Genomic DNA, 25,019 nt, shown 5'->3' with positions numbered 1-25,019 from the left:
TGTTGCCCATTCCATAAACTGGACTGGTTTGACGATTCCTTCATTTTCCAGCCTTCTGATTTCTATCTCTACTTTTGCATATAAGGCAAATGGCACTAGGCAGGCCTTCTAGAATCATGGAATTGGTCAACATGCAAGGTGGCATTGGCTCCTTTGATAGTCTCTGGACCTTCCTGAATAATTTCTGGAATTAGTACTTCATTCAGGCAGCCATTTTCTAATCGAAAAATGTGGAGCCAATCTAGGTGAATCTTTCTCAATTAATTTCTACAATCAGTGGGAACTGAACCAGCAGCTTCTCATAAGAGACCGAAACCAAAGTTGTAACCTTAATCTGCGAAGGTTCCCCGTTATAGGTTCTTCGGTCTAGCTGAGGTCTTGTGCAAACTTAAGAGTTGGAGTCCAGAGCGAATCTTGTTAAAAATTGGCTCTGCAATCACTGATGCAGCTGTACCTGTATCAAGCTCCATTAGAACCAAGTGACCACTTAACCAGATATTTATTTTGTTTGTTTCTGAATTGGATGTTGCTAAGCAATTTAGTTGTTCCAAGCCAGATGTAGGTGACCTTTCAAGGGTGAGCACTCTCCTGCATACCTGGCTGTGAGTTCTCTTACTTAATTTAGTTGGGACTTTTTGCTGTCTTAAGTCCGTATACCGACAATGGCTTGCTGGCCTGGATTCTGAAGAAATCATTAACTGTTTGGCCAAGGCTTGGCTTTGCTTTGAGGTTTTTCTGTGGGCTGACCTCGAGTTCCTCTGTTTAGGATATGTCCTGACTGAGGCAATGCAATTGCATTCATTCAAGTGGCCTTCCTTCATACTTCGAGGGTGCCCACATCCTTTGGAATATCTTCAAACTCATGTGCTCCAGTTACTGCACTTTCCAATGATAAAGCCAGTTCTCTTTTGGTTTCAGATTCCAGCATCCGCAGTAATTTGCTTTCATATTTTAAGCCAGTTATAGTGCCTGTTTGAAGTCCAGTTAGAACTCAGCCAGTAAATGCTTTTGCACGATTACATCATTAATCCTAAATATCAAATGGTCTCTCAGCATTTTATTAAGTGTTAAACATGCTTTTGCCAGTCATCTTAATCTTGTTAAAAATCCCAATATGGATTCCCCTGGTTCTCGAATTGCTGAATAAAACCAAATAATGCCTCATAATTAGAGGAGGACTGGGGTCATAGTATTCCTTAACTAAATACATCAACTCCTGAAAGGTTTTAGTATCTGGTGGCTCAGGGAAAGTTAGGCTCCTAATAATCGATAAAGCTGTGTGTCCACAGGCTGTCAGGAGAATTACCCATTGCTTTTCAACTGCCCCAATGTCATTTGCCTGGAAAAGAAAATGCATTCTTTCCACAAACTAGACATGGTTTTCGATGACAGGATCTATTGGCTACAGAAAATAGGCCATCATTACCTGGCAAGGCATTTGAGTGTTTCATAAAATCAAATGGTATTCCACATATAAGGACAGCTCCATACCATTTTTCATCCAATGATCTAGCAGAAAGAGCAGTCCGAACTTTGAAGGCAGGCTGAAAGAAATAGCCTACAGCCTTATTTGATACAAAACTGAGGGACCACCTGTCATGCAACTGCAGAGTTAGCTCCAGCAGAGTTGTTCATGGAAAGAAGATGCCGGACCAGGTTAAATCTGATCTTCCCAAAGCTGTGATTGGGGGGGGGGAATTGAATCAGGAGCACCAATACTGGGCACATGACTCCGCTAAATGGGAGAAACAGTTTATTTCAGGGAAGACTTTTGGTGTAGGAGCAACAAGAAAAGCCCTGCATGAGTAAAAGGCATGGTCGATGTGAAGGCGGGTCCAGTGATGTATAAAGTTTGGATAGATGCAACAGTCCTGAACAAGGACATGGACAATAAGGAAACTGCAAACTCACAAACGGTTCAGGAGAAAACGTGCCCAGATCCTCGACTGTCTTTCTGACTGCTCAGGAACCTATGGGTTTTCCCTCTCTGTCAAGTGTTGAAGATGCTTTGGAATCTGAGATGGACATGGCAGATGTCACTGCCTTTGCCACCAGAAGAAGAGAATTAATTTCTTTTGCGATACTCCGGGCATAATAGGAAAGCTACTGTGTGTTACACTCTGCCCATATCTGAGGCAGAGTTGGAGGAACCTGACTCAGTGCTAAAACACTCAAGGAGGAGTATCAAAAAGAATCAGCCTGTGTCCTCAGACTCAGGGGAGGGTGTAATGATTGTAATGAGGTCAGCCAGGTGGACCTCATAGAATATATTCCCTGATTGGAACTGTTAATCTGGTCCAATCAAGGAGCCCTGGCTGACAGATATAAACAGGAGTGTAATTGAATAAAGATTCGAGCACTTTGTGTCTTTCACTGTGTCTCACACCTGCACGCACACACCATGGGTGCTGGGGATAAAAATAAGCACTTTCACATGTTAATAAAGGATGACTTGGTGACAGGATACTGGCCTCCATGGAGTTATTTCACCTTCTATTTGCATATAACATTTTGCAGCTTTAAAAGGGAGATTAGAACAGTGGGATCCTTCATTTAGGTGTCTTTTCAGCATTGCTTGGTGTCCAGGAAAAGAAGGATGCTTCTTTTAGTCCTCTGGACTAACCTCCTTACCTCTAGCTAACTGCCTGTCTCCACTCTATGATTGGATCATGGCCCATGATCTAAGACCTGATTGGCCTCCCTTTGTCTCCAACTCTTTCCTGCATACTGCAACAATGCTTGGATCCTTACACCACAATCACTAGGTTCTCCCAGGTTACCTGCATTTCCAGATATGTTTCAGGTTTTAAAAGATATCTCCTCCTAATTTTAATGATAGTTATGGCAACCAAAATAAACCATGTGGTCATCGTGCAGGATTAATTTATGAGCAATTTACTATTTATCATTCAAAAACATGAAGACAAACATACAGATGCATTAATTTAAGTTAACAATAGCTGTGACAATATAACAAATAAATCACAAGTTTAGGCACTGAGTATTAGGTAAAATTATTGGAGTTTCTATTAATGGGAATTTGAATGAATTAGAATAGACAACAGTTGTTTAAGACTTCACGTAAGTTTCTTAAGTATAACATACATTCTATATTTAAACATAGGAACCACCATAGTCAGATTAAATTTATGGAATCCATTGGTCAATGTAGATATCCCTCTTTGATTGAGACACAGATTGTTGGTATCATTACTGGGGCCATTTATAGTGTTAGTGTTACTTTCCAAGTTGTCATTTTCCTTTTTCAGTTACTTAATGTTTTCTAGTTTAACTAAGCCTGAACATATATTCCTTTTCAGATCATGATCCTTTCATTTTGCTCTGTGGGTTCAGAGGCTGACATTATGAAATAATGGTTGTGATATAATGTACAAATTTAGCTTTTGTTTAATTGAAAGTATAATCTATCCTAATTTTTGAATTTCATTCTAAGTATTTTCTGCCTTTTGAAGGCCTGTTGTCAATACCTTTTGTAATTTGAAGGAGCATTACATGATCAAAGCTGCAATTTTTTCAATGAGATGGGTTTCGCAGGTGCATGTTAAGAATTCAACTAATTTTTGAAGAAGAATTATTAGGTGCCCCAGTCATTGATCCTCTGACAAACATTTAAAACAGTCAATTATTTAATTCATGTCCGTGGCACTTTATTGTGTACAAGTTGCTCTATCATATTTCTCCACACAGCAATGAGTTCAGGAAGTCATTGCCACATATGAGCTTCATAGGCCCCCACAGTCAGAAAGAAAATTAGAGAGAAAACTGGCTGTGACTACACTTCAAAAGGATCTATTTGGTTGTGACGCATTTTGGGAGGATCTGAAAGGTGCCTTATAAATGTTGATTTTCTTTCTTCCTCCTTCCAATCAGTGCCTCCATTTATGATTCAGCCTTATATATTCAGATCACATGTCCTCAGTGCAAACATTTGCCAGCCACCAAGCAGTACAAAGGATCTGGATTAATATGAGCAATGTAAAGCATGCAAATAGTTATGCTGAAGTACTCTTGCACATTATGTGTAAATCATCAAAATCATTACATGAATATAAGAGTGTTCCTGTTCAAAGTAAACCACAGTATTCTATACTTATCATTTAACTATAAATGTAGGAAAATATTGCACATTACTTCTTTACATGCTGTGTTTATAATTGGAGGCTGTTTCCATTTCAACTATGCAGGCGTTATCTTTACCAGAGAATCACCTGCATTGTGTTCTCTTCCCAGTCCTTCACGATTACACCTCAAGCTCCCCCATGACTTTGTCATTGGCTGCCTTCTATTTCTTATCTATCATTCAGCAACATTATTCAAAAACACAAGTTTCACATGAATGATACCCCACCCACCTCACCAACAACTCAGTTAAACCTTTTCAAATTGTCAGACTTTTTATCTGGATGAGCAGCAATTTCCTACAACTAGCAAAACCAAATTCATTGTAATGCCGTGAGCCCTATTTCAAGCCAACAACTCCATCTCTCTTCCTGTCCACCGTTTAAGACTGAAGCAAATGACTTTATCCTCCAAACTATCTTTACCAGTCTAATTTGTCCTATCTATAAAAGATTAAAATCACCTATATTTATTGCAGTATCTACTGTACAGGTCCACATTTTTTTTAATTTATAATCTATTATGCATTGTGGCTACTGTCAAATGGATTATAGTACCCTTGAGTGACCTTTTTTCCCTTACAATTACTTGCCTCCAATCAAATTCATTCCACATCTTGATCCGAACATTTCTTTCTAATTTCTTTCCTGTCCTTTTTTAACAGAGCTACCCCAATATTATTCTTTACACCTTCTACTTATCCTTATAAGATGTCAAATACTCCTGCATATTCAGTCTCCAGCCCTAGTCACCTTGCAATCATATCTCTACATTAGCTTTGAGGTTAGCTGTCAATACTGAATAATTTGAATAAATGTTCTATATAGATTCTTATAACTTCTTTGTTTACACTATATTGCTCAATTTATAACACCTAGTATTCTATATGTGTTACTAAAAACTTTATTAACCTGCCATACCATCATCAATGATTTGCAAACATATATTCCCAGGTTCTTCTGCTCCTGAATCCCTTTTAGAATTGTACCTTTACTTTCATGTTGCCTCTCCTCGTTCTTCTAACATATATTCACACTTCTCTGTATTAAATTTCACACCCACCTATTTCATCAGCCTGTATAGTTTCTTCTGAGGCCTATCAGTATCCTCCTTACAGTTCACAGTACTTCCAAATTTTGTGTCAACCATTCGTACAAATTGCATTTGTTCTGGCATAGTGTTCAGTCACTTTGATTTAGAATAGGAATTATGCTAAAAAAAGAATAAGTACAATGAAAAAGGAAGGAGATTCTTATAATGTTTTGACTGGTTAGGCTGAAAAACCTGTTTCTGTGCCCGAGAGTCATACAATTGATGATGGAACTTGATAAAGTTCTTCTTAGAGCTTAGAATGTGGGGGATCTGGGGTCTGAATAGAACTTTGATTTGTCCCATGGATATGCCCTCCCCAATCCTTAATCCTGGGGGCAAAAATATTTATATATTGTGTAACTAGCCCAAATTCCACATTAGAGATCTAGTTAACAGCAGTTTGATCAAACTATAGGAGCGTTCCAAATGCAGGGGGGCAAGGGAATTATCATACATATAGTACCACTACAGACAGCTCTACACAAGCTGTAATAATTCTCATGGGTAGACAGAGTCAATGGTCATGATCTGAATATGTGTGTAGGTTTTCTCAAACAGTTAAGTAAAGGATGCTGCACAGGCTACAGATACGTTTGCTATCAGGCAATTGACAGAGAACAAATTCATCCCTTAGCGTGTCTAACAAAATATTATGAATGTGATAATAATACACACTACTGCTGTTGAGTGTCAGTGGTGGAGGGAGTGATGTTTGTGGTTGTAGTGCCAATCAAGCAGACTGCTTTGTTGTTGGAGCTGCACCCATCCAGGAAGTGGTGAGTTATCCATCACACTCCTGACTGTGCCTTGTATGTGGTGGACTGGATTTGGGGAGTCAGGAGGTCAGTTATTCACCATAGTATACCTAGCCTCTGATTTACTGTTATAGACCACTATATTAAACTGGCAAGTCCAGTTGAGTTTCTGGTCAATGGTAACCCCAGGATGTCTATAGTGGGGTGTTCAATGATGGTAATGCCATTGAGTGTCAAGGGACAGTGGTTAGATTGTCTCTAATTGAAGATGCTCATAGCCTGGCATTTATATGATGTGAATGTTGCTTGCCACTTGTCAGTCCGACTATGAATATTGTTGTACTTGGAAAATGACTCCTTCAGTGTCTAAGGAGTTGGGATTGGTGCTGAAATCATCGGTGAACATTGCGATTTCTGATCCTATAATGGAGGGAAGGTCATTGATGAAGCAGCTGAAGATGGTTGGGCTGAGGACACTACCCTGTGGAACTGTAGAACACTATCCTAGAGCTGAGATGACTGACCTCTAACTGCCAGGTATGACTCCAACCAACACAGAGTTCTCCCCACCGATTCCCATTGTATGCAGTTTTGCTTGGGCTCCTTGATGCCACACTCAGTCGAATGTGGCCTCGATGGCAAGAGCAGTTACTCTCATCTCATCTCTGGAATTCAGCTCTATTGTCCATGTTTAAACCAAAACTGCAATGAGGTTAGGAGCTGAGTGGCTCTGGCGGAACCCAAACTGGGTGTCAGTGAGCAGCTTATTGGAGGAGAATTTTTAAGTTTCCATACATCAGCCTTGTCGTTCTAGGAGCTAGAGGTGTTCTTTTGGAAGACATTATCAAAGGAGACTTGGTGAGTACTTATTAATATTCACAAATGTTGGCCATTTCTCCAACTGGCCTGTTGGGTTATTTTCTAAATAGTATATCCCTGGAGTATGTACTCCATATTCTGACGCAAAGAATTTTCTACAGTTCTTAAGTGATTGATTATGTTATGTGACTCAATATTCAAGTGGTAAAGAAAAATATGTATTAATTGTAACAAGGCTTTGGAATGATATCTGTTCATATTTCTTTGCAGTTATTTTGCAGGGCAATTGGATAAATGTCTTCAGGAGCCAGAACATTTGGCAAAGCTCTTCATCAAGCATGTAAGATTTTCTAGTTTACATCAAAATGTTGAATAAAAATAGCAACTTGGCTTATTTAATGTCATAATGTGACAATTTTTCTTTTGTCATCATAGAACTGGCACCATTGTGGTTTACTTCAAAGTAACTTCTCAATTACAGAGTCATAGAGTTATACAGCATGGAAACAGATATTTTGGTCCAACTCATCCGTGCCAATCAGACATCCTAACTGATGAGTCCCATTGCCAATATTTGGTCCATAGTCCTTTAAGCCCATCTTATCCATGTACACATCAGATACTTTTTCAATGTTGTAATTGTATCAGCCTCCACCACTTCCTCTAGCAGCATGTTCCATACACACACCACCCTCTGTGTGAAATAATTGCCCCTCAGAATCTTTTTAAATCTTTCTTCTCCCACCTTAGACCATAGCACCATAAGACATAGGAGTGGAAGTAAGGCCATTCGGCCCATCGAGTCCACTCCGACATTCAATCATGGCTGATGGGCATTTCAACTCCACTTACCCGCATTCTCCCCATAGCCCTTAATTCCTTGTGACATCAAGAATTTATCAATCTCTGCCTTAAAGACATTTAGCATCCCGGCCTCCACTGCACTCCACAGCAATGAATTCCACAGGCCCACCACTCTCTGGCTGAAGAAATGTCTCCGCATTTCTGTTCTGAATTTACCCTCACTAATTCTAAGGCTGTGACCACGGGTCCTAGTCTCTTCGACTAACGGAAACAATTTCCTATCGTCCACCGTTTCCAAGCCACATATTATTTTGTAAGTTTCTATTAGATCTCCCCTTAAACCTATGCCCTCTAGTTTTTAACTCTCCTACCCTGGGAAAAAAAGGCCTTGGCTATTCATCCTATCCATGTCCCTCATAATGGGATAAGCCTCTACAAGCTCAAGCTCTGACGCTCCAGGGAAAATAGCCCCAGCCTATTCAGCCTCTCCCTACAGCTCAAACCCTCCAACTCTGGCAAACTCCTTGGCAATCTTTTCTGAATCATTTCAAGTTTAACAACATCTTTCCTATAACAGGGACACCAGAACTGTAGGCAGTATTCTAAAAGTGGCCAAACCAATGTTCTGTACAGCTACAACATGCCCTCCCAACTCCTATACCCAATTTTCTCACCAATGAAGGCAAGCATGCTACACACCTTCTTCACTGCCCTGCCTACCTGTGATTCCAATTTCAAAGGAACAATGCACTTGCACCCCTAGGTCTCTTTGTTCAGCAACACTCACCAGGACCCTACCATTACCTATATAAGTCCTGCCCTGATTTACCTTACCAAAATGCAACACCTCACATTAATCAAAATTAAACTCCATATGCCAATCCTTAGCCTATTAGTCCATTCGATCGAGGTCCCATTGAACTTTGAGATAACCTTCTTCATTGTCCACTACATCACAAATTCTGGTGTCATCTGCAAATGTACTAAGCATGCCTCCTATATTCACATCCAAATCATTTATATAAATGAAGAAAATCAGTGGAACCAGCACCGATCCTTGTGGCACACATTGGTCACAGGTCTCCAATTCAATTTAGGAGGGTGAAATTAGCTAGGGTTCCAGTAAAACCCCTAATCATAATCCGTTAGTCTTTTTTGGCTAATTTATATATGTAATCAGTTGAGTTTAAATAGCATACACCCTATCCATTTTCTCAGAACCATTGTGAATTGTACTTTGTCTTTCCATATGAATTTCTACGGACTGGTGCATAAGAACAAAGGGATAAAAAATTAGGTGATATGCCCAGAGATTCAGGAACCTAGAACCTCTTCCTGCTGCTCCCTTCACTGCCTGCTGTTGCTCAGCCTTTAGAAGGAAGCAACAGATGAAGAGTTGGGACAGTGTACTGACCAAAGTAGGATCTTGCCTAATTATAAGAAAAGTTATGTTTTCTTTACAGAGCTGAGACAAGCTGCAGATTGCTATTGGTTAAGGTGAGGGGGTTGCGGTGGGGGTGGGGGTGGGGATGAGGAGGGAGTCCACAGCCAAGAGGGTTGATGAAGGACTTCCCAATGCTGATAATCTACACTAATTGCATCCACAATGATGATAACACTTCTTCATATGGGCACAATATGAATGTGAGAGGAACACCTGTTGTTTCCTGCTTCTCCTTTGGTGCTCCTTCAGTAAAAGTACCGATGTATGAAATGCATGCGGATATCATTCAGACATGAGCAAATTCCATCAATCAATCAGAAGGAAGTAAGGGCATGGAAATGAGTTTTCAACTCTTCTTTATTTGAGAAACATTTTATAAACTGGGTAATGGACATTGGAACCCAGACTATCACCATAACCCTTTATGCTGCTGGTCATCAGATTTCTATCAAACTTTATTTTAAACATACTCAAAGACTGACCTTTCACAAATTATAAAGATTCACAACAATTTGAATGAAAAAAAGATTCTCCTCATCTTAGTCCTAAATGGTATCACCCATCTCTGACTTCACCTCGGTAACATTGTCAGAAGTGTTATATTGATATTAGGAGAGTCACATTTCCAGCATTATGAACAGTTTGGAGCAGTTATTATAGACAAACTTTTAAACTATAATAAGCATCTACTATCAATTAACCTGGGTGATGCTGGGAATTTGATATAATAAAAATGCCATATCCACCTGAACAGTGGAAGCTAAAAAATTTAATGCACTGATTTAAAATTATAAAGATATTTGATACAACAAATAGCAAATTAATATTCCTTGTGGTTGGAGAATGAGTGACAAGGAGTCATGAATTTGAAAAATGCTACTAACAGTGTGAGAAGCGATACTAGGATGAAATACTTTGTCATTAGATTATTGCATTATTCATATGAAAATTTAATAAATGTTTGAAACAGAGCTATGTGTGGATGGTGAGACTGGTTTGGACTGTTTTAGAAAAGGACCAATGAAGATGTGGACCAAATGGCCATGTTTTGTACTATATTCTTCCTCAATTCAATGTCATCTGAGGAGGGAGTGTGGAGTTGAGGCCACAATCAGATCAGCTCTGATCTTGTTCAACGGTAGAGCAGGCTAGAAGGGCCAACTGTCCTGCATCTGTTCATAATTCATATGTTTACAGAAAGTATTTAAATCTTCTATCTACTTAGTCTCTAAATATCTGGCAAGTAATAGGAAAAGATTTTGTATACTTACTATCAGACACTATTCTATGAACTTACAGAAGAGATAAAAATTCTGAATGATTTTGATTGTCAATTCCATTTACAAGCAGTGCAATTTTAATTATTTTATTGTTAGTATTTTCATCAAACTTTCATGAGACATTAAAGATAATAGTATGTACTACTCAGTTCCAAGAGTGGTAGATGAAAATGGACAATGTGGTGAAGTTAGAAATCATAAAACTACTTGCCCTTTTTGCAGGAGAGACGCTTAGACATGTATGCAGTGTACTGTCAAAACAAGCCAAAATCTGAGCATATTGTGATTGAATATGATGCCTATTTCGAGGTGAGTCACAGATTGTCTCTTTTCAATTGCAATAATAAATAATGAACATCAACTGGAAATGAGTAGTTTACAGCAATCATTGACTGTTGAAGAACGTAGTTATTTATGCTGACTGACATGACTGGAATGTTCTATTCATTCAGTAAGGATAATTACTTCCTATAGAATTGATTTTTCTTTCTGCTTATTTTGGCAAATGAAGTAGCCTCCTGTAAAAAGGTTTATTGAAAGGTGTAAAATGGATTGTAATCAAAATTTCAAAGCATCTATTCTTAAAATATTCACTAGTTAAATAGACTGAAATTTGGTTTCCAAGCCTTTACAAACCATGCTAGCAATTTCTTCAGGTTTTTTTCGCTTTGTTTCTTGAAGACAGGAATGACTGCTACTTCGTAATAGCTCCATGTGGGTGGAAGCCCTCAGAGCTTCCTTAGCTTAAATATCAACTCTGCATGTGATTCTAAGCAATGTTAGCTAGCTTTTCACTCATTGGTGAACAATGTCATCACAAGGCCAATCCTGGTCTCATTCAACGGCAAGAAAAGGACACCTTTCACAAGTGCTCAATAAATCTGTCAGGGGAAGGAATACTGACTTCTGATTTCCTTTCCCTATGCCAGTGATTCTAAGACTAATTACAATCCCTTCAATCCAGACAAAAACAGACATAGGTCATCTAACTTAGGACAAGAGCTGAAGCATAAAGGGTAAATTTTGCAAAATCTCATCGATCAGGTGCACATGTTGGAATTTTGAGCAGAAGCTGCACATAGATTTTTGGCAGTTAATTTGAAGTATCATAAGATCAGATATAACCCCGACCCAAGGGTTGTGGGGATGGTGGCTTGTGGTGGTAATGTCATTGGATTAGTACTACAGAGGTCCAGTCTAATGCCCAATAGAGAGGGTTCAAATCTCACTAAAGCAACCAATGGAACTTAAATTTAATTCATAAATTCGGAACATAAAGGTAGTCTCAATAATAGTGACCATGACTACAACCACTGACTGTTATAAAGACCAATCTGTTTCACTAATGTCCTTTAGTAAAAGAAGCCTGCCATTCTTACCCTGTCTGCCTAAGGATGCAAATGCATTGGAGGCAGTTCACAGAAGGTTTGCCAGACAAATGTCTGGAAAGGGAAGGTTGTCTTATAAGGAAAGTTTATAGAGTCTAGGCTTGTATTTGCTGGAGTTTTACTCGATTGAAACATATAAAATCGTGAGGGGTCTAGACAGGATAAATGGGGACAGGATGATTCCTGTTACGGCAGATGTGAAACTGAGGGTCACAGTTTCAAAAACAGCAGTTTCTATTTAAAACAGAAATTCAATGTTCTTTTTCTCTCAGAAACTGTTCTTGAAAAGGTGGTGGAATTGGAGTACTGAATCTTTTGTAAGGCAGAGGTAGATAGATTCTTGTTAAGTAAAGGTAATGTAGTGTAGGCAAGAATGTGGATCTAGGGTTCCAATCGAATCAACCATGGTTTTATGGAATGGTGGAGCAGTTTCAAAGGGCTGAATAGCCTACTCCTGCTCCTGAACTGTCTGTTCATACATGTGACTTAAGATCCACAGCAATATGGCTACGTTTTAACTGCCCTTTTCAGTGGCCTAGCAAGCGACTCAGTTCAAGAGCAATTAGGGATAATCAACAAATGCTAGCCTAGGTTAGTGACACTTTTGGAACACAAGACCTTCCTAAGAAGCAACGTATAAAATCTATCTACCTATATTGTTCAATACAGTACTGCACAGCACTTTTCCATTGAACAAATAAGATATCCAATTAAAATAATCAGATATAATGTATGTGACTCAACATTTTGCTTTTTTTTTTCAGGAGGTAAAACTGGATTTGGGTGAGACATTTAGCCTGAGTGACTATCTCATCAAACCTGTACAGAGGATAACCAAGTATCAGCTGCTGCTCAGGGTGAGAGTTCATCCAATTGTTAAACTGACACAGAAACATAGGGTGGTACTTAGCAGAGATGCCAGGAGTCTTATCTGTTCACTGGAGATATGCTGGAAGCCTTTCATCACTATGTCTTGGGAAAGGCTGCCATATACAGAGGATCAAAGATCCCCTGGACAGAGGACTCATTTGCCAAGCACTGCTGGCTAGCCAGAGACTTGTAACTTCTCATTGCTAAGCAGTGCCACTGAAGTGACATGACCCACTGCAGCCCCACCCAAGTATTGGCTTAACCAAAGGCACAGGCAAGGGTGGAGGGGACATTAGATTTTTTTTTAGATTACATTACAGTGTGGAAATAGGCCCTTCGGCCCAACAAGTCCACACCGACCCGCCGAAGCGAAACCCACCCATACCCCTACATTTACCCCTTACCTAACACTATGGGCAATTTAACATGGCCAATTCACCTGACCCTGCACATCTTTTGGACTGTGGGAGGAAACCGGAGCACCCGGAGGAAACCCACGCAGACACGGGGAGAACATGCAAACTCCACACAGACAGTCGCCTGAGGCTTTCAAAATTGAGTTCTTGGGTTTGGGAGATTGATGGCAAGGGCAGTGGTTGACTCTCAGACTGCCCACAATTCCTGATGCTGGGTCCCTCAGACATGAAACAAATATCTTTGAACTAATTACCCCTTCCCTCTTTTCCCTGCCTCTCCAGCAGCTGCTGCCTATTGCCACCACATACTTAATTAAGGAAGAGTGGGAAGGTGGAAGAGACCATCTTGCCACTGAATTAAATGGCTCTCACCACAAAACTCAGAGAACATTAAATTCTGTCCTTGGCAACTGTTTGGCCTTCCAGTTTAATCTTTTGAGGACCATTATTAGGCACTCAATAGACATGAATGCAGCAACGAAGCTTAATTTTGGGAAAGGATCCTCAAATTTGCCTAATTGCCATTTCAGATCAAGGTTGCGAATATCTCAAGTGGAACTTTATCAATATGGTGTCTTATGTGCTCCTGGTACAGTATGGATGCATACCACCTAACAAATTAAACATTTCATCACACATCTTGTTATAAGGGGGAGAGATGATATCATCTAATTTCTGGGTATTTAAAACATCATCATAACATTGCAGTTTCTCTGCCTAATCTGAATGATAGACAGTTAATCATGCACATTATGCTCTCCATTCATTTGATTGGATGTATGTGAGCAGAATGCAGTGAATACAGTTTTGAAGGGATTACAAAATATGCAGCATTTGAATTTTGTTAGTCAAGACCCTGCTCATGAAGATTTTTTTAAAAAGAAAACAATCATGCTTTTAATTTGAGATATGAACACTGCAGTTTGTTTTCTGACATAGCAGAAGGATAGAAAAAGATTAGGTCAAGTGACAATAATCTCGCGTTCTCATTAAAGAGCGACCACTGGTGCTGGTTTAACTTCAGATAATTACAACTCAGGCAAGGATGGTAACCTGAGCTGGTACAAGAAATGGACCCTGCTATTAGTGTAAATCCGTATTGTGAACCCACAGTACAGCTAACTAAGCTAACTAACCACTGACAGAGTAATGGTAAGGTGGATATTAGCACCAAAACTACTTTCACAAAGGTTTAAATGTTTGCTGACAAGACAAAATTTGTAATGAGCACTTCAACTGCAAAGTTGTTTCATATTGTTTTCATGCAATAAAGTTATTTGCTTAATGGGAAATAATAATTGATAAAACAAAATGATCTTGTTGCAGGACTTCCTTAAGTACAGTGAACAAGCTCGGCTCGAATGTTCAGAGATTGCGGTAAAACTTGTTTTCTTAGATTGACAAACATTTAGAGTGCAACTACATTTCTTGATGTATCACTGACAGCAAATTGGAAGAAGTGCCAAGCAAATTTACTAACTGAATAAATCACATTCATTTACTATGATTATTTTAATTATTTATGTTATAAATTAAATAGAAAGGTACTATAATAGTGTGAAGTAAATGTACGATCTATTAACTAAATTCTGAAATAAAAGTGTAAGGGAAACTTTTTACTAAGCCCTGATGGCATTTATTGTAAGCCAATGAGTGAAGTGAGTGAACAGATAGCAGAAGTCAATTCTTTTCAACGTTTATAAATCATCTAAGTTGTCCTTTCAGTCCATTAAGAATATAGGAAAAGGAATAGACTTTTACTCCTCAAGCCTGTTCCGCCATTCAGTTATGTCATAACTGATCAATTTCCTTAACGACTTTTATATTTGCTGTTCAATGAAGATATTATGGGCAAGCTCAGTATTTATTGTTTCCACAATCACGAGAGGGAGTAGTTAAATTGCCTTCTTGAACTGTTGCAGTCCTCGTGCTGTTGGTATATCCCCTCTTCTAACACTGTCTTCGAGACTCAGGATGATTCTACTCGACTTCAGAGTTGGGGGTCCTAATGTGACTAAACAATCCAATGATGGTTCTACACATGTCTCATAGGTGGGGCAGCTGGGATTTTAAGAAGTAAGAGGTGGGGTGGGATGCTTAGGTTTTCACACACTCTTTCTGTGTTTGAGACAGACCCCAACCTGGGCCTGACAGAAATGTTCAAGACAGTTGGTACTTTCGCAAATGTTCCTTCCCCAGTTTGGGCAGTTCTGGGCAAGAGATTCTTATGAGTCAGTGGAGCATTGCATTTTTGTCAGTGAGGTTTTGAGGTATTCTTGAATTATTCTCTCTATCCTCCTGAGAACTGCTAGCCATGTATTTGGAGTAGAGAGCTTGTTTTGGCAGTGTTGTGTCAGTCATGCAGACAATGTGGCCTGCACAATGTGGCAGATTGATAGTAGCCAGTGCCTTCGTCCTGGGGATGTTGCCTTAAGAGAGGAGACTGATATTGGAATGTTCCTCCTCTCATTGTATATGCAGGACTTTGCAGAAATATACGGCTGATATTTCCGTAGGGATTTGAGATGTCTGCTGTGCATTGTTCTTCTCCAACACATACAAAAGAACAAGTAACACGTCACCCTTTAGACCACAAGCTCGGTGCTGGGTTTGAAGCCTTTGTCATTCAGTACTTTGTTCTTCTGATGGCCAAAGACTGCACTGACATATCAGACACAATGTTGAATTTTAGTGTTGATGTCAATAATATATATTAATATATGGAAACTGACCCACCTGGCCAGGAGCCCGTCATGAATCTTAATAGTTTGTGACAGTTTTGCCTGGTGGAAGCAGGCTGCTGGAGGATCTTTGTCTTCCAAATGTTTAGCTTAATGCCCCTACACTCATAGGCCTTTATGGGTGCATTGATGATGGTTTGGAGCTCAGCCACTGAGGGTGTGTACATGCAAGTGTCAGCTGTATGCTGCAGTTCACCGACAAAGATTGGTGTGGTCTTAGTTCTTGAATTAGTTCTGTAAAGGTTTCCCTCTTATCCCATAGAGAAGCTCTACTCCAGATAGAAGCTTCATGGAAATGGGATGGAGTGTTGCCATGAAGAAGAAGGAGTACTGAATTGGTGTGATAATATAGCCTTGCTTGACTCCATTTGCTCACGTATTCGGTCCAAGGTAGATCCGGATGTTGTGCTGAGGGTCCTGGCATGCAGCAGGCACAGAATGTTAACAAACATCCTGGCGGTCCCTCACTTGGATGATAATATACTCAAGCAGGTGCAAATGTCTGAACTGAATATGTTTTCATAAGGTCTTATTCTTGTCTCTCTGATAAAACAGAGTATTAGTTATGACCAGTCCATGGTCTTCATGCACCTGCTGTCCATGATATTCTAGATGGTAGAGGGTGGGAGTTGGAAGCTTCTGCCAAAGGAGCATTGACAAGTTATTGTAGTGCACTGTGTAGGTGGTACACACTGATATTATTGTGCAAGAGTGGTGGAGAATTTGAATGTTCAAGATGCTTATTGCAATTCTAGTCAGTGGCTGATTTGTCATGGAAGGTGTTGAGCTTCTTGAGTGTAGTTGGATATGCATTCATCCAGGTAACTAGAGACTATTCCATTACACACCAGACTTGTGTCATGTAAATGCTGGATAGATTTTGCAGAATTGTGACATCAGTTACTCACAGCAGAATTCCCAACTCCTAAACTGCTCTTGTAGCTGCAGTAGCTAGTCCAGTTAAGTGTTGACGATAGGTGACTCAGTGGGGGTAACACTGTTGAATGTTAAGGAGAGTTGGTTAGATTCTGACTTGTTAGAGAGGTTCATTGCCTTGCACTTCAATTGAAAGATAATACAAGCCTCAGTGATGTCCAGGTCTGGTACCAAGCAAGCGTAGACTTCTGTTGTCTGAGAAGGGATGAATAGTACTGTCATCTGCAAATGCCCCCAGTTCTGACCTTATGATGGAGGAAAAGTTATTGATGATTGGACCTGGGATTGTGCTGATGGCTGAACTGAGCTTATTGACTTCCAAAACCCACAAATATATACATCAAGTGCTGGGTACGACTCCAGCGAGTGGAAAGGTTTTTCTTCAATTCCATTTGACTGTAGTTCCTTGATGCCATATAATCATTTGTTGCACTGGTGTTAAGGGAACTCTCAGATCTCTCCTCTGGAGTTCAATTTTTTGAATATGTTTGGACTAAGTTTTTAATGAATTCTGAAGCTGGAACACAAATAAGCAAGAGCATGATGTAGGTTATTGCAGGGTAAATGCTGTTTGATAGCACCTACCCTCACTTTGTTAATACTGTGAATTGGCTGAAGACTGGCATCTGTGATGCTGGGATCCCCAGGGGGAAGTGAGGATAGATCACCCACTTTGTAATTTTGGTGGAAGATAATTGCAAATTCTTCAGCCTTTTCTTTTGCATTGGTTTGCTATGCTCCAAAATCCTTCAGAAAAGTGGTGTTCACACAGCACACATTAGTTGTTGAATTGTCCGCCACCATTTATAGTCACATATGGCAGCTTTGATTTGATTGCTTGGATTGGAGTGACTTAGATCTGATATGCCTGACCTCTTTCTGCTGTTAAGCATGCTTTTAGTTGGTGTATTTCGTAATTTCACTGTTTTGGTACCCATTTTTAGATTTGTTTTGGTGCTGCTCTGGTCATTGCCCTTTTACATTCCTCACTGATCCAAGGTTTGCAATGGTAGAGTGAGGGATTTCTCAGGTCACGAGCGTGAAAATTGTGGTGGTGCACAACTTTGCCGCTGCTGGTCCACAGTGCTTTATGGACACTAGTAGGATAGGATATACTCCAAGACTGGAGAAGAAGAAATCTGGGACACAGGGTTTAAGATATATTTCTGTGAATATGACAATGTCAGGCTGTTGATTAAACTGTAGGACAACTTCAATTTTGAAACCTGGTAACCCAGATTGGGTATACAATTATCATACTGGATGCTTCGTTTTGATTATTTAATTCTTCTGCAGTGGTGTATAATATTGAGTGGCTTGAGTCTAATGTCACATGGAGGCCAGAAAAGGTAAGGTATCCATTTAAGGAAGCTTCTGCTGAGTAAGGTTTGTGGACAGGACATCTCCAGACTTTGGGCACCCAACACAGGAGCAAAAGTTATGCCTTTGGACATATATGTTAGTCATCTCTAGTTTCACCATTTCCAAATTCCCTTTAATGTTTTTGTTCACACCCAGTTTAAATTTCAACTTATCCAGAACTCCACTGACTGCATGCTACCTTTGAAATCTTGTGAGTTCATAATTTTGTTTTGCATAATCTCTGGTGTGACAGCTTCACTAGCATGCTAATTTCAAAACCTTTGCCTTGTTTATAAATATCTTCACGGTCTGTACCAATGATTTGTACTTTGCAGGCTTCAGACTCTGGTCCTTTGCACAGTTGTTAAGGAAGTCATCTAGAAAATTGTTACAGTACATCAGGTTTCTTTGCTTGAACTGCTTTTTATTTCATTGAGATTTGGTAAAATTGAGGAAGGTAACCTAGGAACATTTTTTTTCTCTCCTGAGGCATAGACAAAGCTGTATTTGCAGAATTTCAATTTTCAGTTTCTGGGATGAAGCAATATTGTTCCTAACAACTTGTTACCACCTTCAAAGGTTTTCTTATATCCTGCCTTTTCAAAACCTCCTTCGAGTGTATGTTCTAATTTGACCCTTAACTTCTGCTGGATGCTAATTCATCCTTGGAGACATTTAAACACTCTACTGGTGGAAGTTGTTGGAGGTTTGGCTGCAAAGTAATATTAAATTCTGAAATTATTTACGACATGAAAACACCAATATTTTATGTATATTACTAATTACAGTTCAAATGGATGAGTTGATATCAATAATACTTAAAATACAATAAAATTATCTCTATTATATGAGACTTATAGTTTGTTTCCATGACTCCATGTTTATTTTTCAAATATAAGTTAAGGCATTTCAATATTATAATTTTGTAATTTATAGGAAAAAAATGTCAAAAAATATGTGAAATTGAATGTGAATCTGTTGGATGGATTCCAAAAGTCTGAGGTGAAAAATGCTTATATCTGCAAGAGCTGAAGTGTCAGAAACTGTTAATATTGAAGTGTGTTTCTTTTTGCAGAAAGCGGTTGATGTGATGTACCATGTGCCAAAACGTTGCAATGACATGATGAATTTGGGAAGACTTGAGGGTTTTAAGGTCAGGTTACCCCCTTTCCTCTGCCCTGGATTATTATTTCATCAGTACACATTACACCATAATTTTATGATCATGGAGTGAAAAGGACTCAGAATACATTGGCAAATCTTATTCCGTCTTTCACGTAGAGGATGAGAATAAATGTTTTCTGGAAGGGGTAATCAAGTGTACAGGCAGTTTATCAGATAACAATTTCTGGAATACAAACTTTCCAGCTGTGAATTGACGTGCTGCATTTTGGAAAGACTTATTTTGGACAGGACTTATATGCCTTAATGGTAAGGTCCTGGGGAGTGTCGCTGAACAAAGAGACCTTGGAGTGCAGATTCATAGTTCCTTGATAGCGGAGTTGCAGGTAGATAGGATAGTGAAGAAGGTGTTTGATCTTCCCTTTATTGGTCAGTGCATTGAGTAAAGGAATAGGGAGGGCATACTGTGGCTGGAAAGGACATTGGTTAGGCCACTTTTCGAATACCATGTGAAATTCTGGTCTCCCTGTTATAGGAAGAATGTTCTGGAATTGAAAGGGTCCAGAAATGGTTTACAAGTATGTTGCCAGGGTTGGAGGGTTTGAGCTAGAGGGATAAACTGAATAGGGTGGGGCCTGAAGAAGAGTTACACCCGAAACGTCAACTTCTCCACCTCCTAATGCAGCCTGGCTTGCTGTGTTTTTTCAGTCTTCTGCCTGGCTATTTTCTCTGGAGCATTGAAGACTGAGGGGTGACCTTATGGAGGTTTATAAAATCATGAGGGGCATGAATAGGGTAAATAGATAAGGTATTTTCCCGGGGTGAGAGAGTGCAAAACTAGAGGTCTTAGGTTTAAGATGAGAGAGGAAAGATTTAAAAGAGGCAACTTTTTCATTCAAAGGGTGATGTGTCTATGGATTGAGCTGCAAGAGGACGTGGTGGAGGCTGGTACAATACCAATTTAAAAGGCATCTAGATGGATATATGAATAGAAAGGGTTTTAGAGAGATATTAGGCCAATGCTGGCAAATGGGACTAGATTTATCTAGGTTATCTGGTCAGCATGGACAGGTTGGACTGAAGTGTTTGTTTCCAGGGCTTGCATACACCCCTATAACTTGGTGTTTATAAATAGAAGTGCCTTATTGCTACATTCATGTTTGATAAAACTGCTTTGGGTCCAATGATCCTACTTAAAACATTAACTTTGTGTTCTTTCCACAGATGCTGCCAGACCTTCCAAGTTCCTCTAGCAATTTCTGTTTTTGTTTCAGATTTCCAGCATCCACAGTTTACTTACATTACTTACAGTGTAGAAACAGGCCCTTTGGTCCAACAAGTCCACATCAACCCTCCGAAGAGTAACCCACCCAGGCCCATTCTCCTACATTTACCTCATCCTCAAACACTACGGGTAATTTAGCATGGCCAATTCACCTAACCTGCACATCTTTGGACTGTGGGAGGAAACCAGAGCACCTAGAGGAAACCCACGCAGACACGGGGAGAATTTGCAAACTCCACACAGATAGTTGTCCAAGGCGGGAATTGAACCCGAGTCTCTGGTGCTGTGAGGCAGCAGTGCTAACCACTGTGCCACCATACCGTTCTTTATTTTGTTTGAAGGAAAAATATCTATCTGTTTTAGAAATGAGAGTAAAAATATTTTTTTTTAAATGAAATGAGAAAATATTTAACAGAATTGAATCATTTGTTACTTCCAGGGCAGACTCACAGCACAGGGGAAACTGCTGCAACAAGATACATTCCTAGTGACAGAACAAGTTTCTGGAGTTCTGTCCCGAAGTAAGAAAAGACGAGTTTTCCTCTTTGAACAGGTTTTAATCTTTAGTGAACTACACAAGAAGGGTTCCTCAGCACCAATATATCAATTCAAGAAGAGCATTAAGGTAAATATGAAATATGGGGTCTTGGGGTCTATGTACATAGATCTTTGAAGGTTGCCACTCAGGTGGATAGAGTTTGTAAGAAGGCCTATGGAGTATTATCGTTCATTAGCAGAGGGATTGAATTCAAGAGTCGTGAAGTGATGTTGCAGCTGTACAGGACTTTGGTTAGGCCACAGTTGGAGTACTGTGTGCAGTTCTGGTCGCCTCACTTTAGGAAAGATGTGGAAACTTTGGAGAGGGTGCAGAGAAGATTTACCAGGATGTTGCCTGGAATGGAGAGGAAGTCGTACGAGGATAGGTTGAGAGTTCTCGGCCTTTTCTCGTTGGAACGGCGAAGGATGAGGGGTGACTTGATAGAGGTTTATAAGATGATCAGAGGAATAGATAGAGTAGACAGTCAGAAACTTTTTCCCCGGGTACAACAGAGTGTTACAAGGGGACATAAATTTAAGGTGAAGGGTGGAAGGTATAGGGGAGATGTCAGGGGTGGGTTCTTTACCCAGAGAGTGGTGGGGGCATGGAATGCGCTGCCCGTGGGAGTGGTAGAGTCGGAATCATTGGCGACCTTTAAGCGGCATTTGGATAGGTACATGGATGGGTACTTAATCTAGGTTAGAAGTTCGGCACAACATCGTGGGCCGAAGGGCCTGTTCTGTGCTGTATTGTTCTATGTTCTATGTTCTATGTAGGAGTAAACAAAGTTTGAAGGACAATGATGCTCAGTCCTTTACTATCAGCCTGTGAAATCTACCTGCGTTTTTGTCAAATGACAATCAAAATGCTATGTCATTTCAATCATTGCCTTGTCCATGGGTACCAATGATTTTCTCTATGTAACGAAATGGTTGATACTACTGGGTGAGACTAGACTTTCACAATGTGGCAGCCTGTTCAACAATGGGAAAAATCATAGCAACATCTTGTCCCATTATCTACAACATGGACTTTTCCAGAACAGGGCACAAGATAGCGATCAAGTGCATTTTCTTAACCTGACATTTCTTAAATCATTTGGTTAGCTTAGTCTAACACCAAAGATCAATACAACATAGATGGATACTAAACCTACGGCTTTCGTGGGGTGGCTCACATCAACTAGGGTTGACTCTCTCCTCTCCCTATCCCAATCCTTATTCTTACCAGTGCTCAGAGTTTTACTGACTGATAACCTTTCTGTTTCATTGGCTACTTTCTTCTGAGTCACTGCTTCTAATATAAGATGTAGTGCAAATTTGATGGGTTGCATAGCCTCCTTCTATGCTCTAAGATTCTATGATTCAAACATGTACATCTTTTCAACAGTTTGTCTGTCTGATCTATTTAAGGTGAGTGCGCTAAATATTGAAGCTGACGTGGACAACGAATCATGCAAGTTTGCTCTGAGATCCCATGGAACGTCTGAATGGTACATCTTACAGGCGCCAAATACTGAAATCTGGCAAGCTTGGCTCCATGACATCAACAAAGTGCTTGAGATGCAACAAAACTTTTTGAACGGTATACAGACCTTGCATTATTTTTTGCTCCACATTAAATTTATTGTCTTTTAATTTTAAACAAAATCTCTGGAAATGCCCCACATCCAAAAGATCACTTAATGAAATATCCCTGTTTGGTTTCTAATGATCTTATGTATGACACTACAACTACAAAGATGGCATCTGCATTACTCTGACCCTAAGCATAGGTTCTGCTTGAAGACCCTACATCACCTATTTAATCCCATGTCAAATTTGCAAATGTACAATCCTGAAGAGGCAGCCTTGCAATAAACAATATTTTAAAGTAAGTAAATAGCAATAGATAAGGCAATGCTGTAAATTGAAGAGGAAGAGTTAATAAGTGAAATAAAAACATAACCAGAATAAAAATATGCCAACATCAAAGATGCACAATGTCCAGACAACACAGTTTTACAAAAATGGTGAGGCCACATAGATTCATAGAGCCACAGAGTTGTACAGCACAAAAATCAGACCATTTGATTCAATTCATCCATGCCAACCAGTTATCCAAATATTAATCAAATTCTATTTGCCATCAGTTGGCCCATATCCCTCTAAACCCTTTCTATTCACGTACCCATCTTTTTAAATGTTGTAATTGTGATCCAGACCAGATTTATCCTAGGTTGCTCCAGGAAGTAAGAAAGAAGGTTGCTAAGACACTGGTGAAGATCTTTGCTTCCTCATTCTCCACAGGAGTTATACCAGAGGATTGGAAGGAGGCGAATGTTGTTTCTCTTTTCAAGAAGGGTAATAGGGAAATCCCTGGCAATTACAGACCAGTCAGTCTTACGTCTGTGGTCAGCAAGGTTTTGGAAAGAATTCGGAGGGATAGGATTTATGACTATTTTGAAAAGCATAGCGTGATTAAAGGCTGTCAGCATGGCTTTGTGAGGGGCAGGTCATGCCTAACTAATCTTATTGAGTTCTTCGAGGAGGTGACAAGACAGGTTGACGAAGGTCAAGCAGTAGATGTGGTGTAATATGGACTTCAGCAAGGCATTTGATAAGGTTCCCATGGTAGGCTCATTCATAAAATCAGGCGGTATGGGATACAGGGAGATTTGGCTATCTGGATTTAGAATTGGTTGGCTGACAGAAAGCAGAGAGTGGTTGTAGATGGAAAGTATTCTGCCTGGAGGTCAGTGTTGAGTGGTGTTCCTCAGAGCTCTGTTCCTGGGCCTCTTCTCTTTATAGTTTTTATAAATGATTTGGATGAGGAGATGGAGGGGTGGGTTAGTAAATCTGCATTTGACACAAAGGTCGGAGGTGCCTTTGATAGTATTGAGGACTATTGCAGGCTGCAGCATGACATAGACAGGATGCAGAGCTGGGCTGAGAAATGGCAGATAGAGTTCAACCTGGATAAATGTGAAGTGATGCATTTTGGAAGGTCGAACTTGAATGCTGAATATAGGATTAAAGACAGGATTCTTGGCAGTGTGGAGGAACAAAGGGATCTTGGTGTTCAAGTACGTAGATCCCTCAAAGTTGCCACCCAAGTGGATGGGGTTGTTAAGAAAGCATATGGTGTTTTGGCTTTCATTAACAGGGGGATCGAGTTTAAGAGCTGCGAAGTTTTGCTACAGCTCCAGAAGTCCCTGGTGAGACCACACTTGGAATATTGGTCCAGTTCTGGTCACCCTAGTGTCACAAAGATACAGAGGCTTTGGAGAGGGTGCAAAGAAGGTCCTGGACTGGAGGGCTTGCTTTATGAAGAAAGGTTGACTAAGCTTGGACTTTTCTCTCTGGAGACGAGAGGTGACCTGATCAAGGTTTACAAGGTAGTGAGAGGCATGGATAGAGTCAATATCCAGAGACTTTTCCCCACGGCAGGGTTGACTGGGATGAGGGGTCATAGTTTGAAGATATTAGGAGGAAGGTATAGAGGAGATATCAGAGGTAGGTTCTTTACGCAGAGAGTTGTGAATGCGTTGCCAGTGGTGGTGGTGGAAGACAAGTCATCAGGGACATTTAAGCGCCTGCTGCACATGCACATAGACAGCAGTGAATTGAGGTAGGTAAGGTTATTTTATTTTACATCAGGATTAATTTTCTGAACAATATTGTAGGCCGAAGGACCTGTTCTGTACTTTTCTATGTTCTATGTTGTATGATTTTATAAACTTCTATAAGGTCACCCTTCACCATCCAAACCTCCAGGGAAAATAGCCCTAGACTATTCAGCCTCACTTTATAGCTCAAACCCTCCAATCCTGCAGTACTATGCATAGTTAGGGTCTTATTTGATAAAGAATATTAATACATTACAAACAGTTCACAGAATGTTCACTTTACTGCTACCTGGGGGGGGGGGGGGCATGGTTATCTTTAAAGGAAAGATTCTTACGAATGGTTCTTGTTCCACTAGAGTTCAGAGGAATAAAAACTGATCTTTTGGGATGTACAAAATCCCGAGAGGATTTGTCAGTGTC

The 25,019-nt window shown here is 40.0% G+C and overlaps 1 protein-coding gene across 1 annotated transcript in view; it reads left to right on the top strand.

Moving 5' to 3' along the window:
• The window catches only part of LOC122551592 (rho guanine nucleotide exchange factor 25-like), a 63,393-nt gene that overhangs the window by 26,617 nt on the left and 11,757 nt on the right, over positions 1-25,019 (top strand). Inside the window, exons 5-11 of the mRNA XM_043693723.2 lie at positions 7,077-7,146; positions 10,557-10,643; positions 12,487-12,579; positions 14,335-14,385; positions 19,123-19,200; positions 20,894-21,079; positions 22,405-22,576. Coding sequence (XP_043549658.1) covers positions 7,077-7,146; positions 10,557-10,643; positions 12,487-12,579; positions 14,335-14,385; positions 19,123-19,200; positions 20,894-21,079; positions 22,405-22,576 — 737 coding nt within the window. The remainder of the gene's footprint in view (positions 1-7,076; positions 7,147-10,556; positions 10,644-12,486; positions 12,580-14,334; positions 14,386-19,122; positions 19,201-20,893; positions 21,080-22,404; positions 22,577-25,019) is intronic.

The sequence above is a fragment of the Chiloscyllium plagiosum genome, unplaced genomic scaffold, assembly GCF_037043375.1.
Source record: "Chiloscyllium plagiosum isolate Xiang-an unplaced genomic scaffold, Cpla_swu_hap1 HiC_scaffold_7, whole genome shotgun sequence".
In the NCBI taxonomy this organism is placed as follows: domain Eukaryota; kingdom Metazoa; phylum Chordata; class Chondrichthyes; order Orectolobiformes; family Hemiscylliidae; genus Chiloscyllium; species Chiloscyllium plagiosum.
This window is presented reverse-complemented; position numbering and strand designations above follow the sequence as displayed.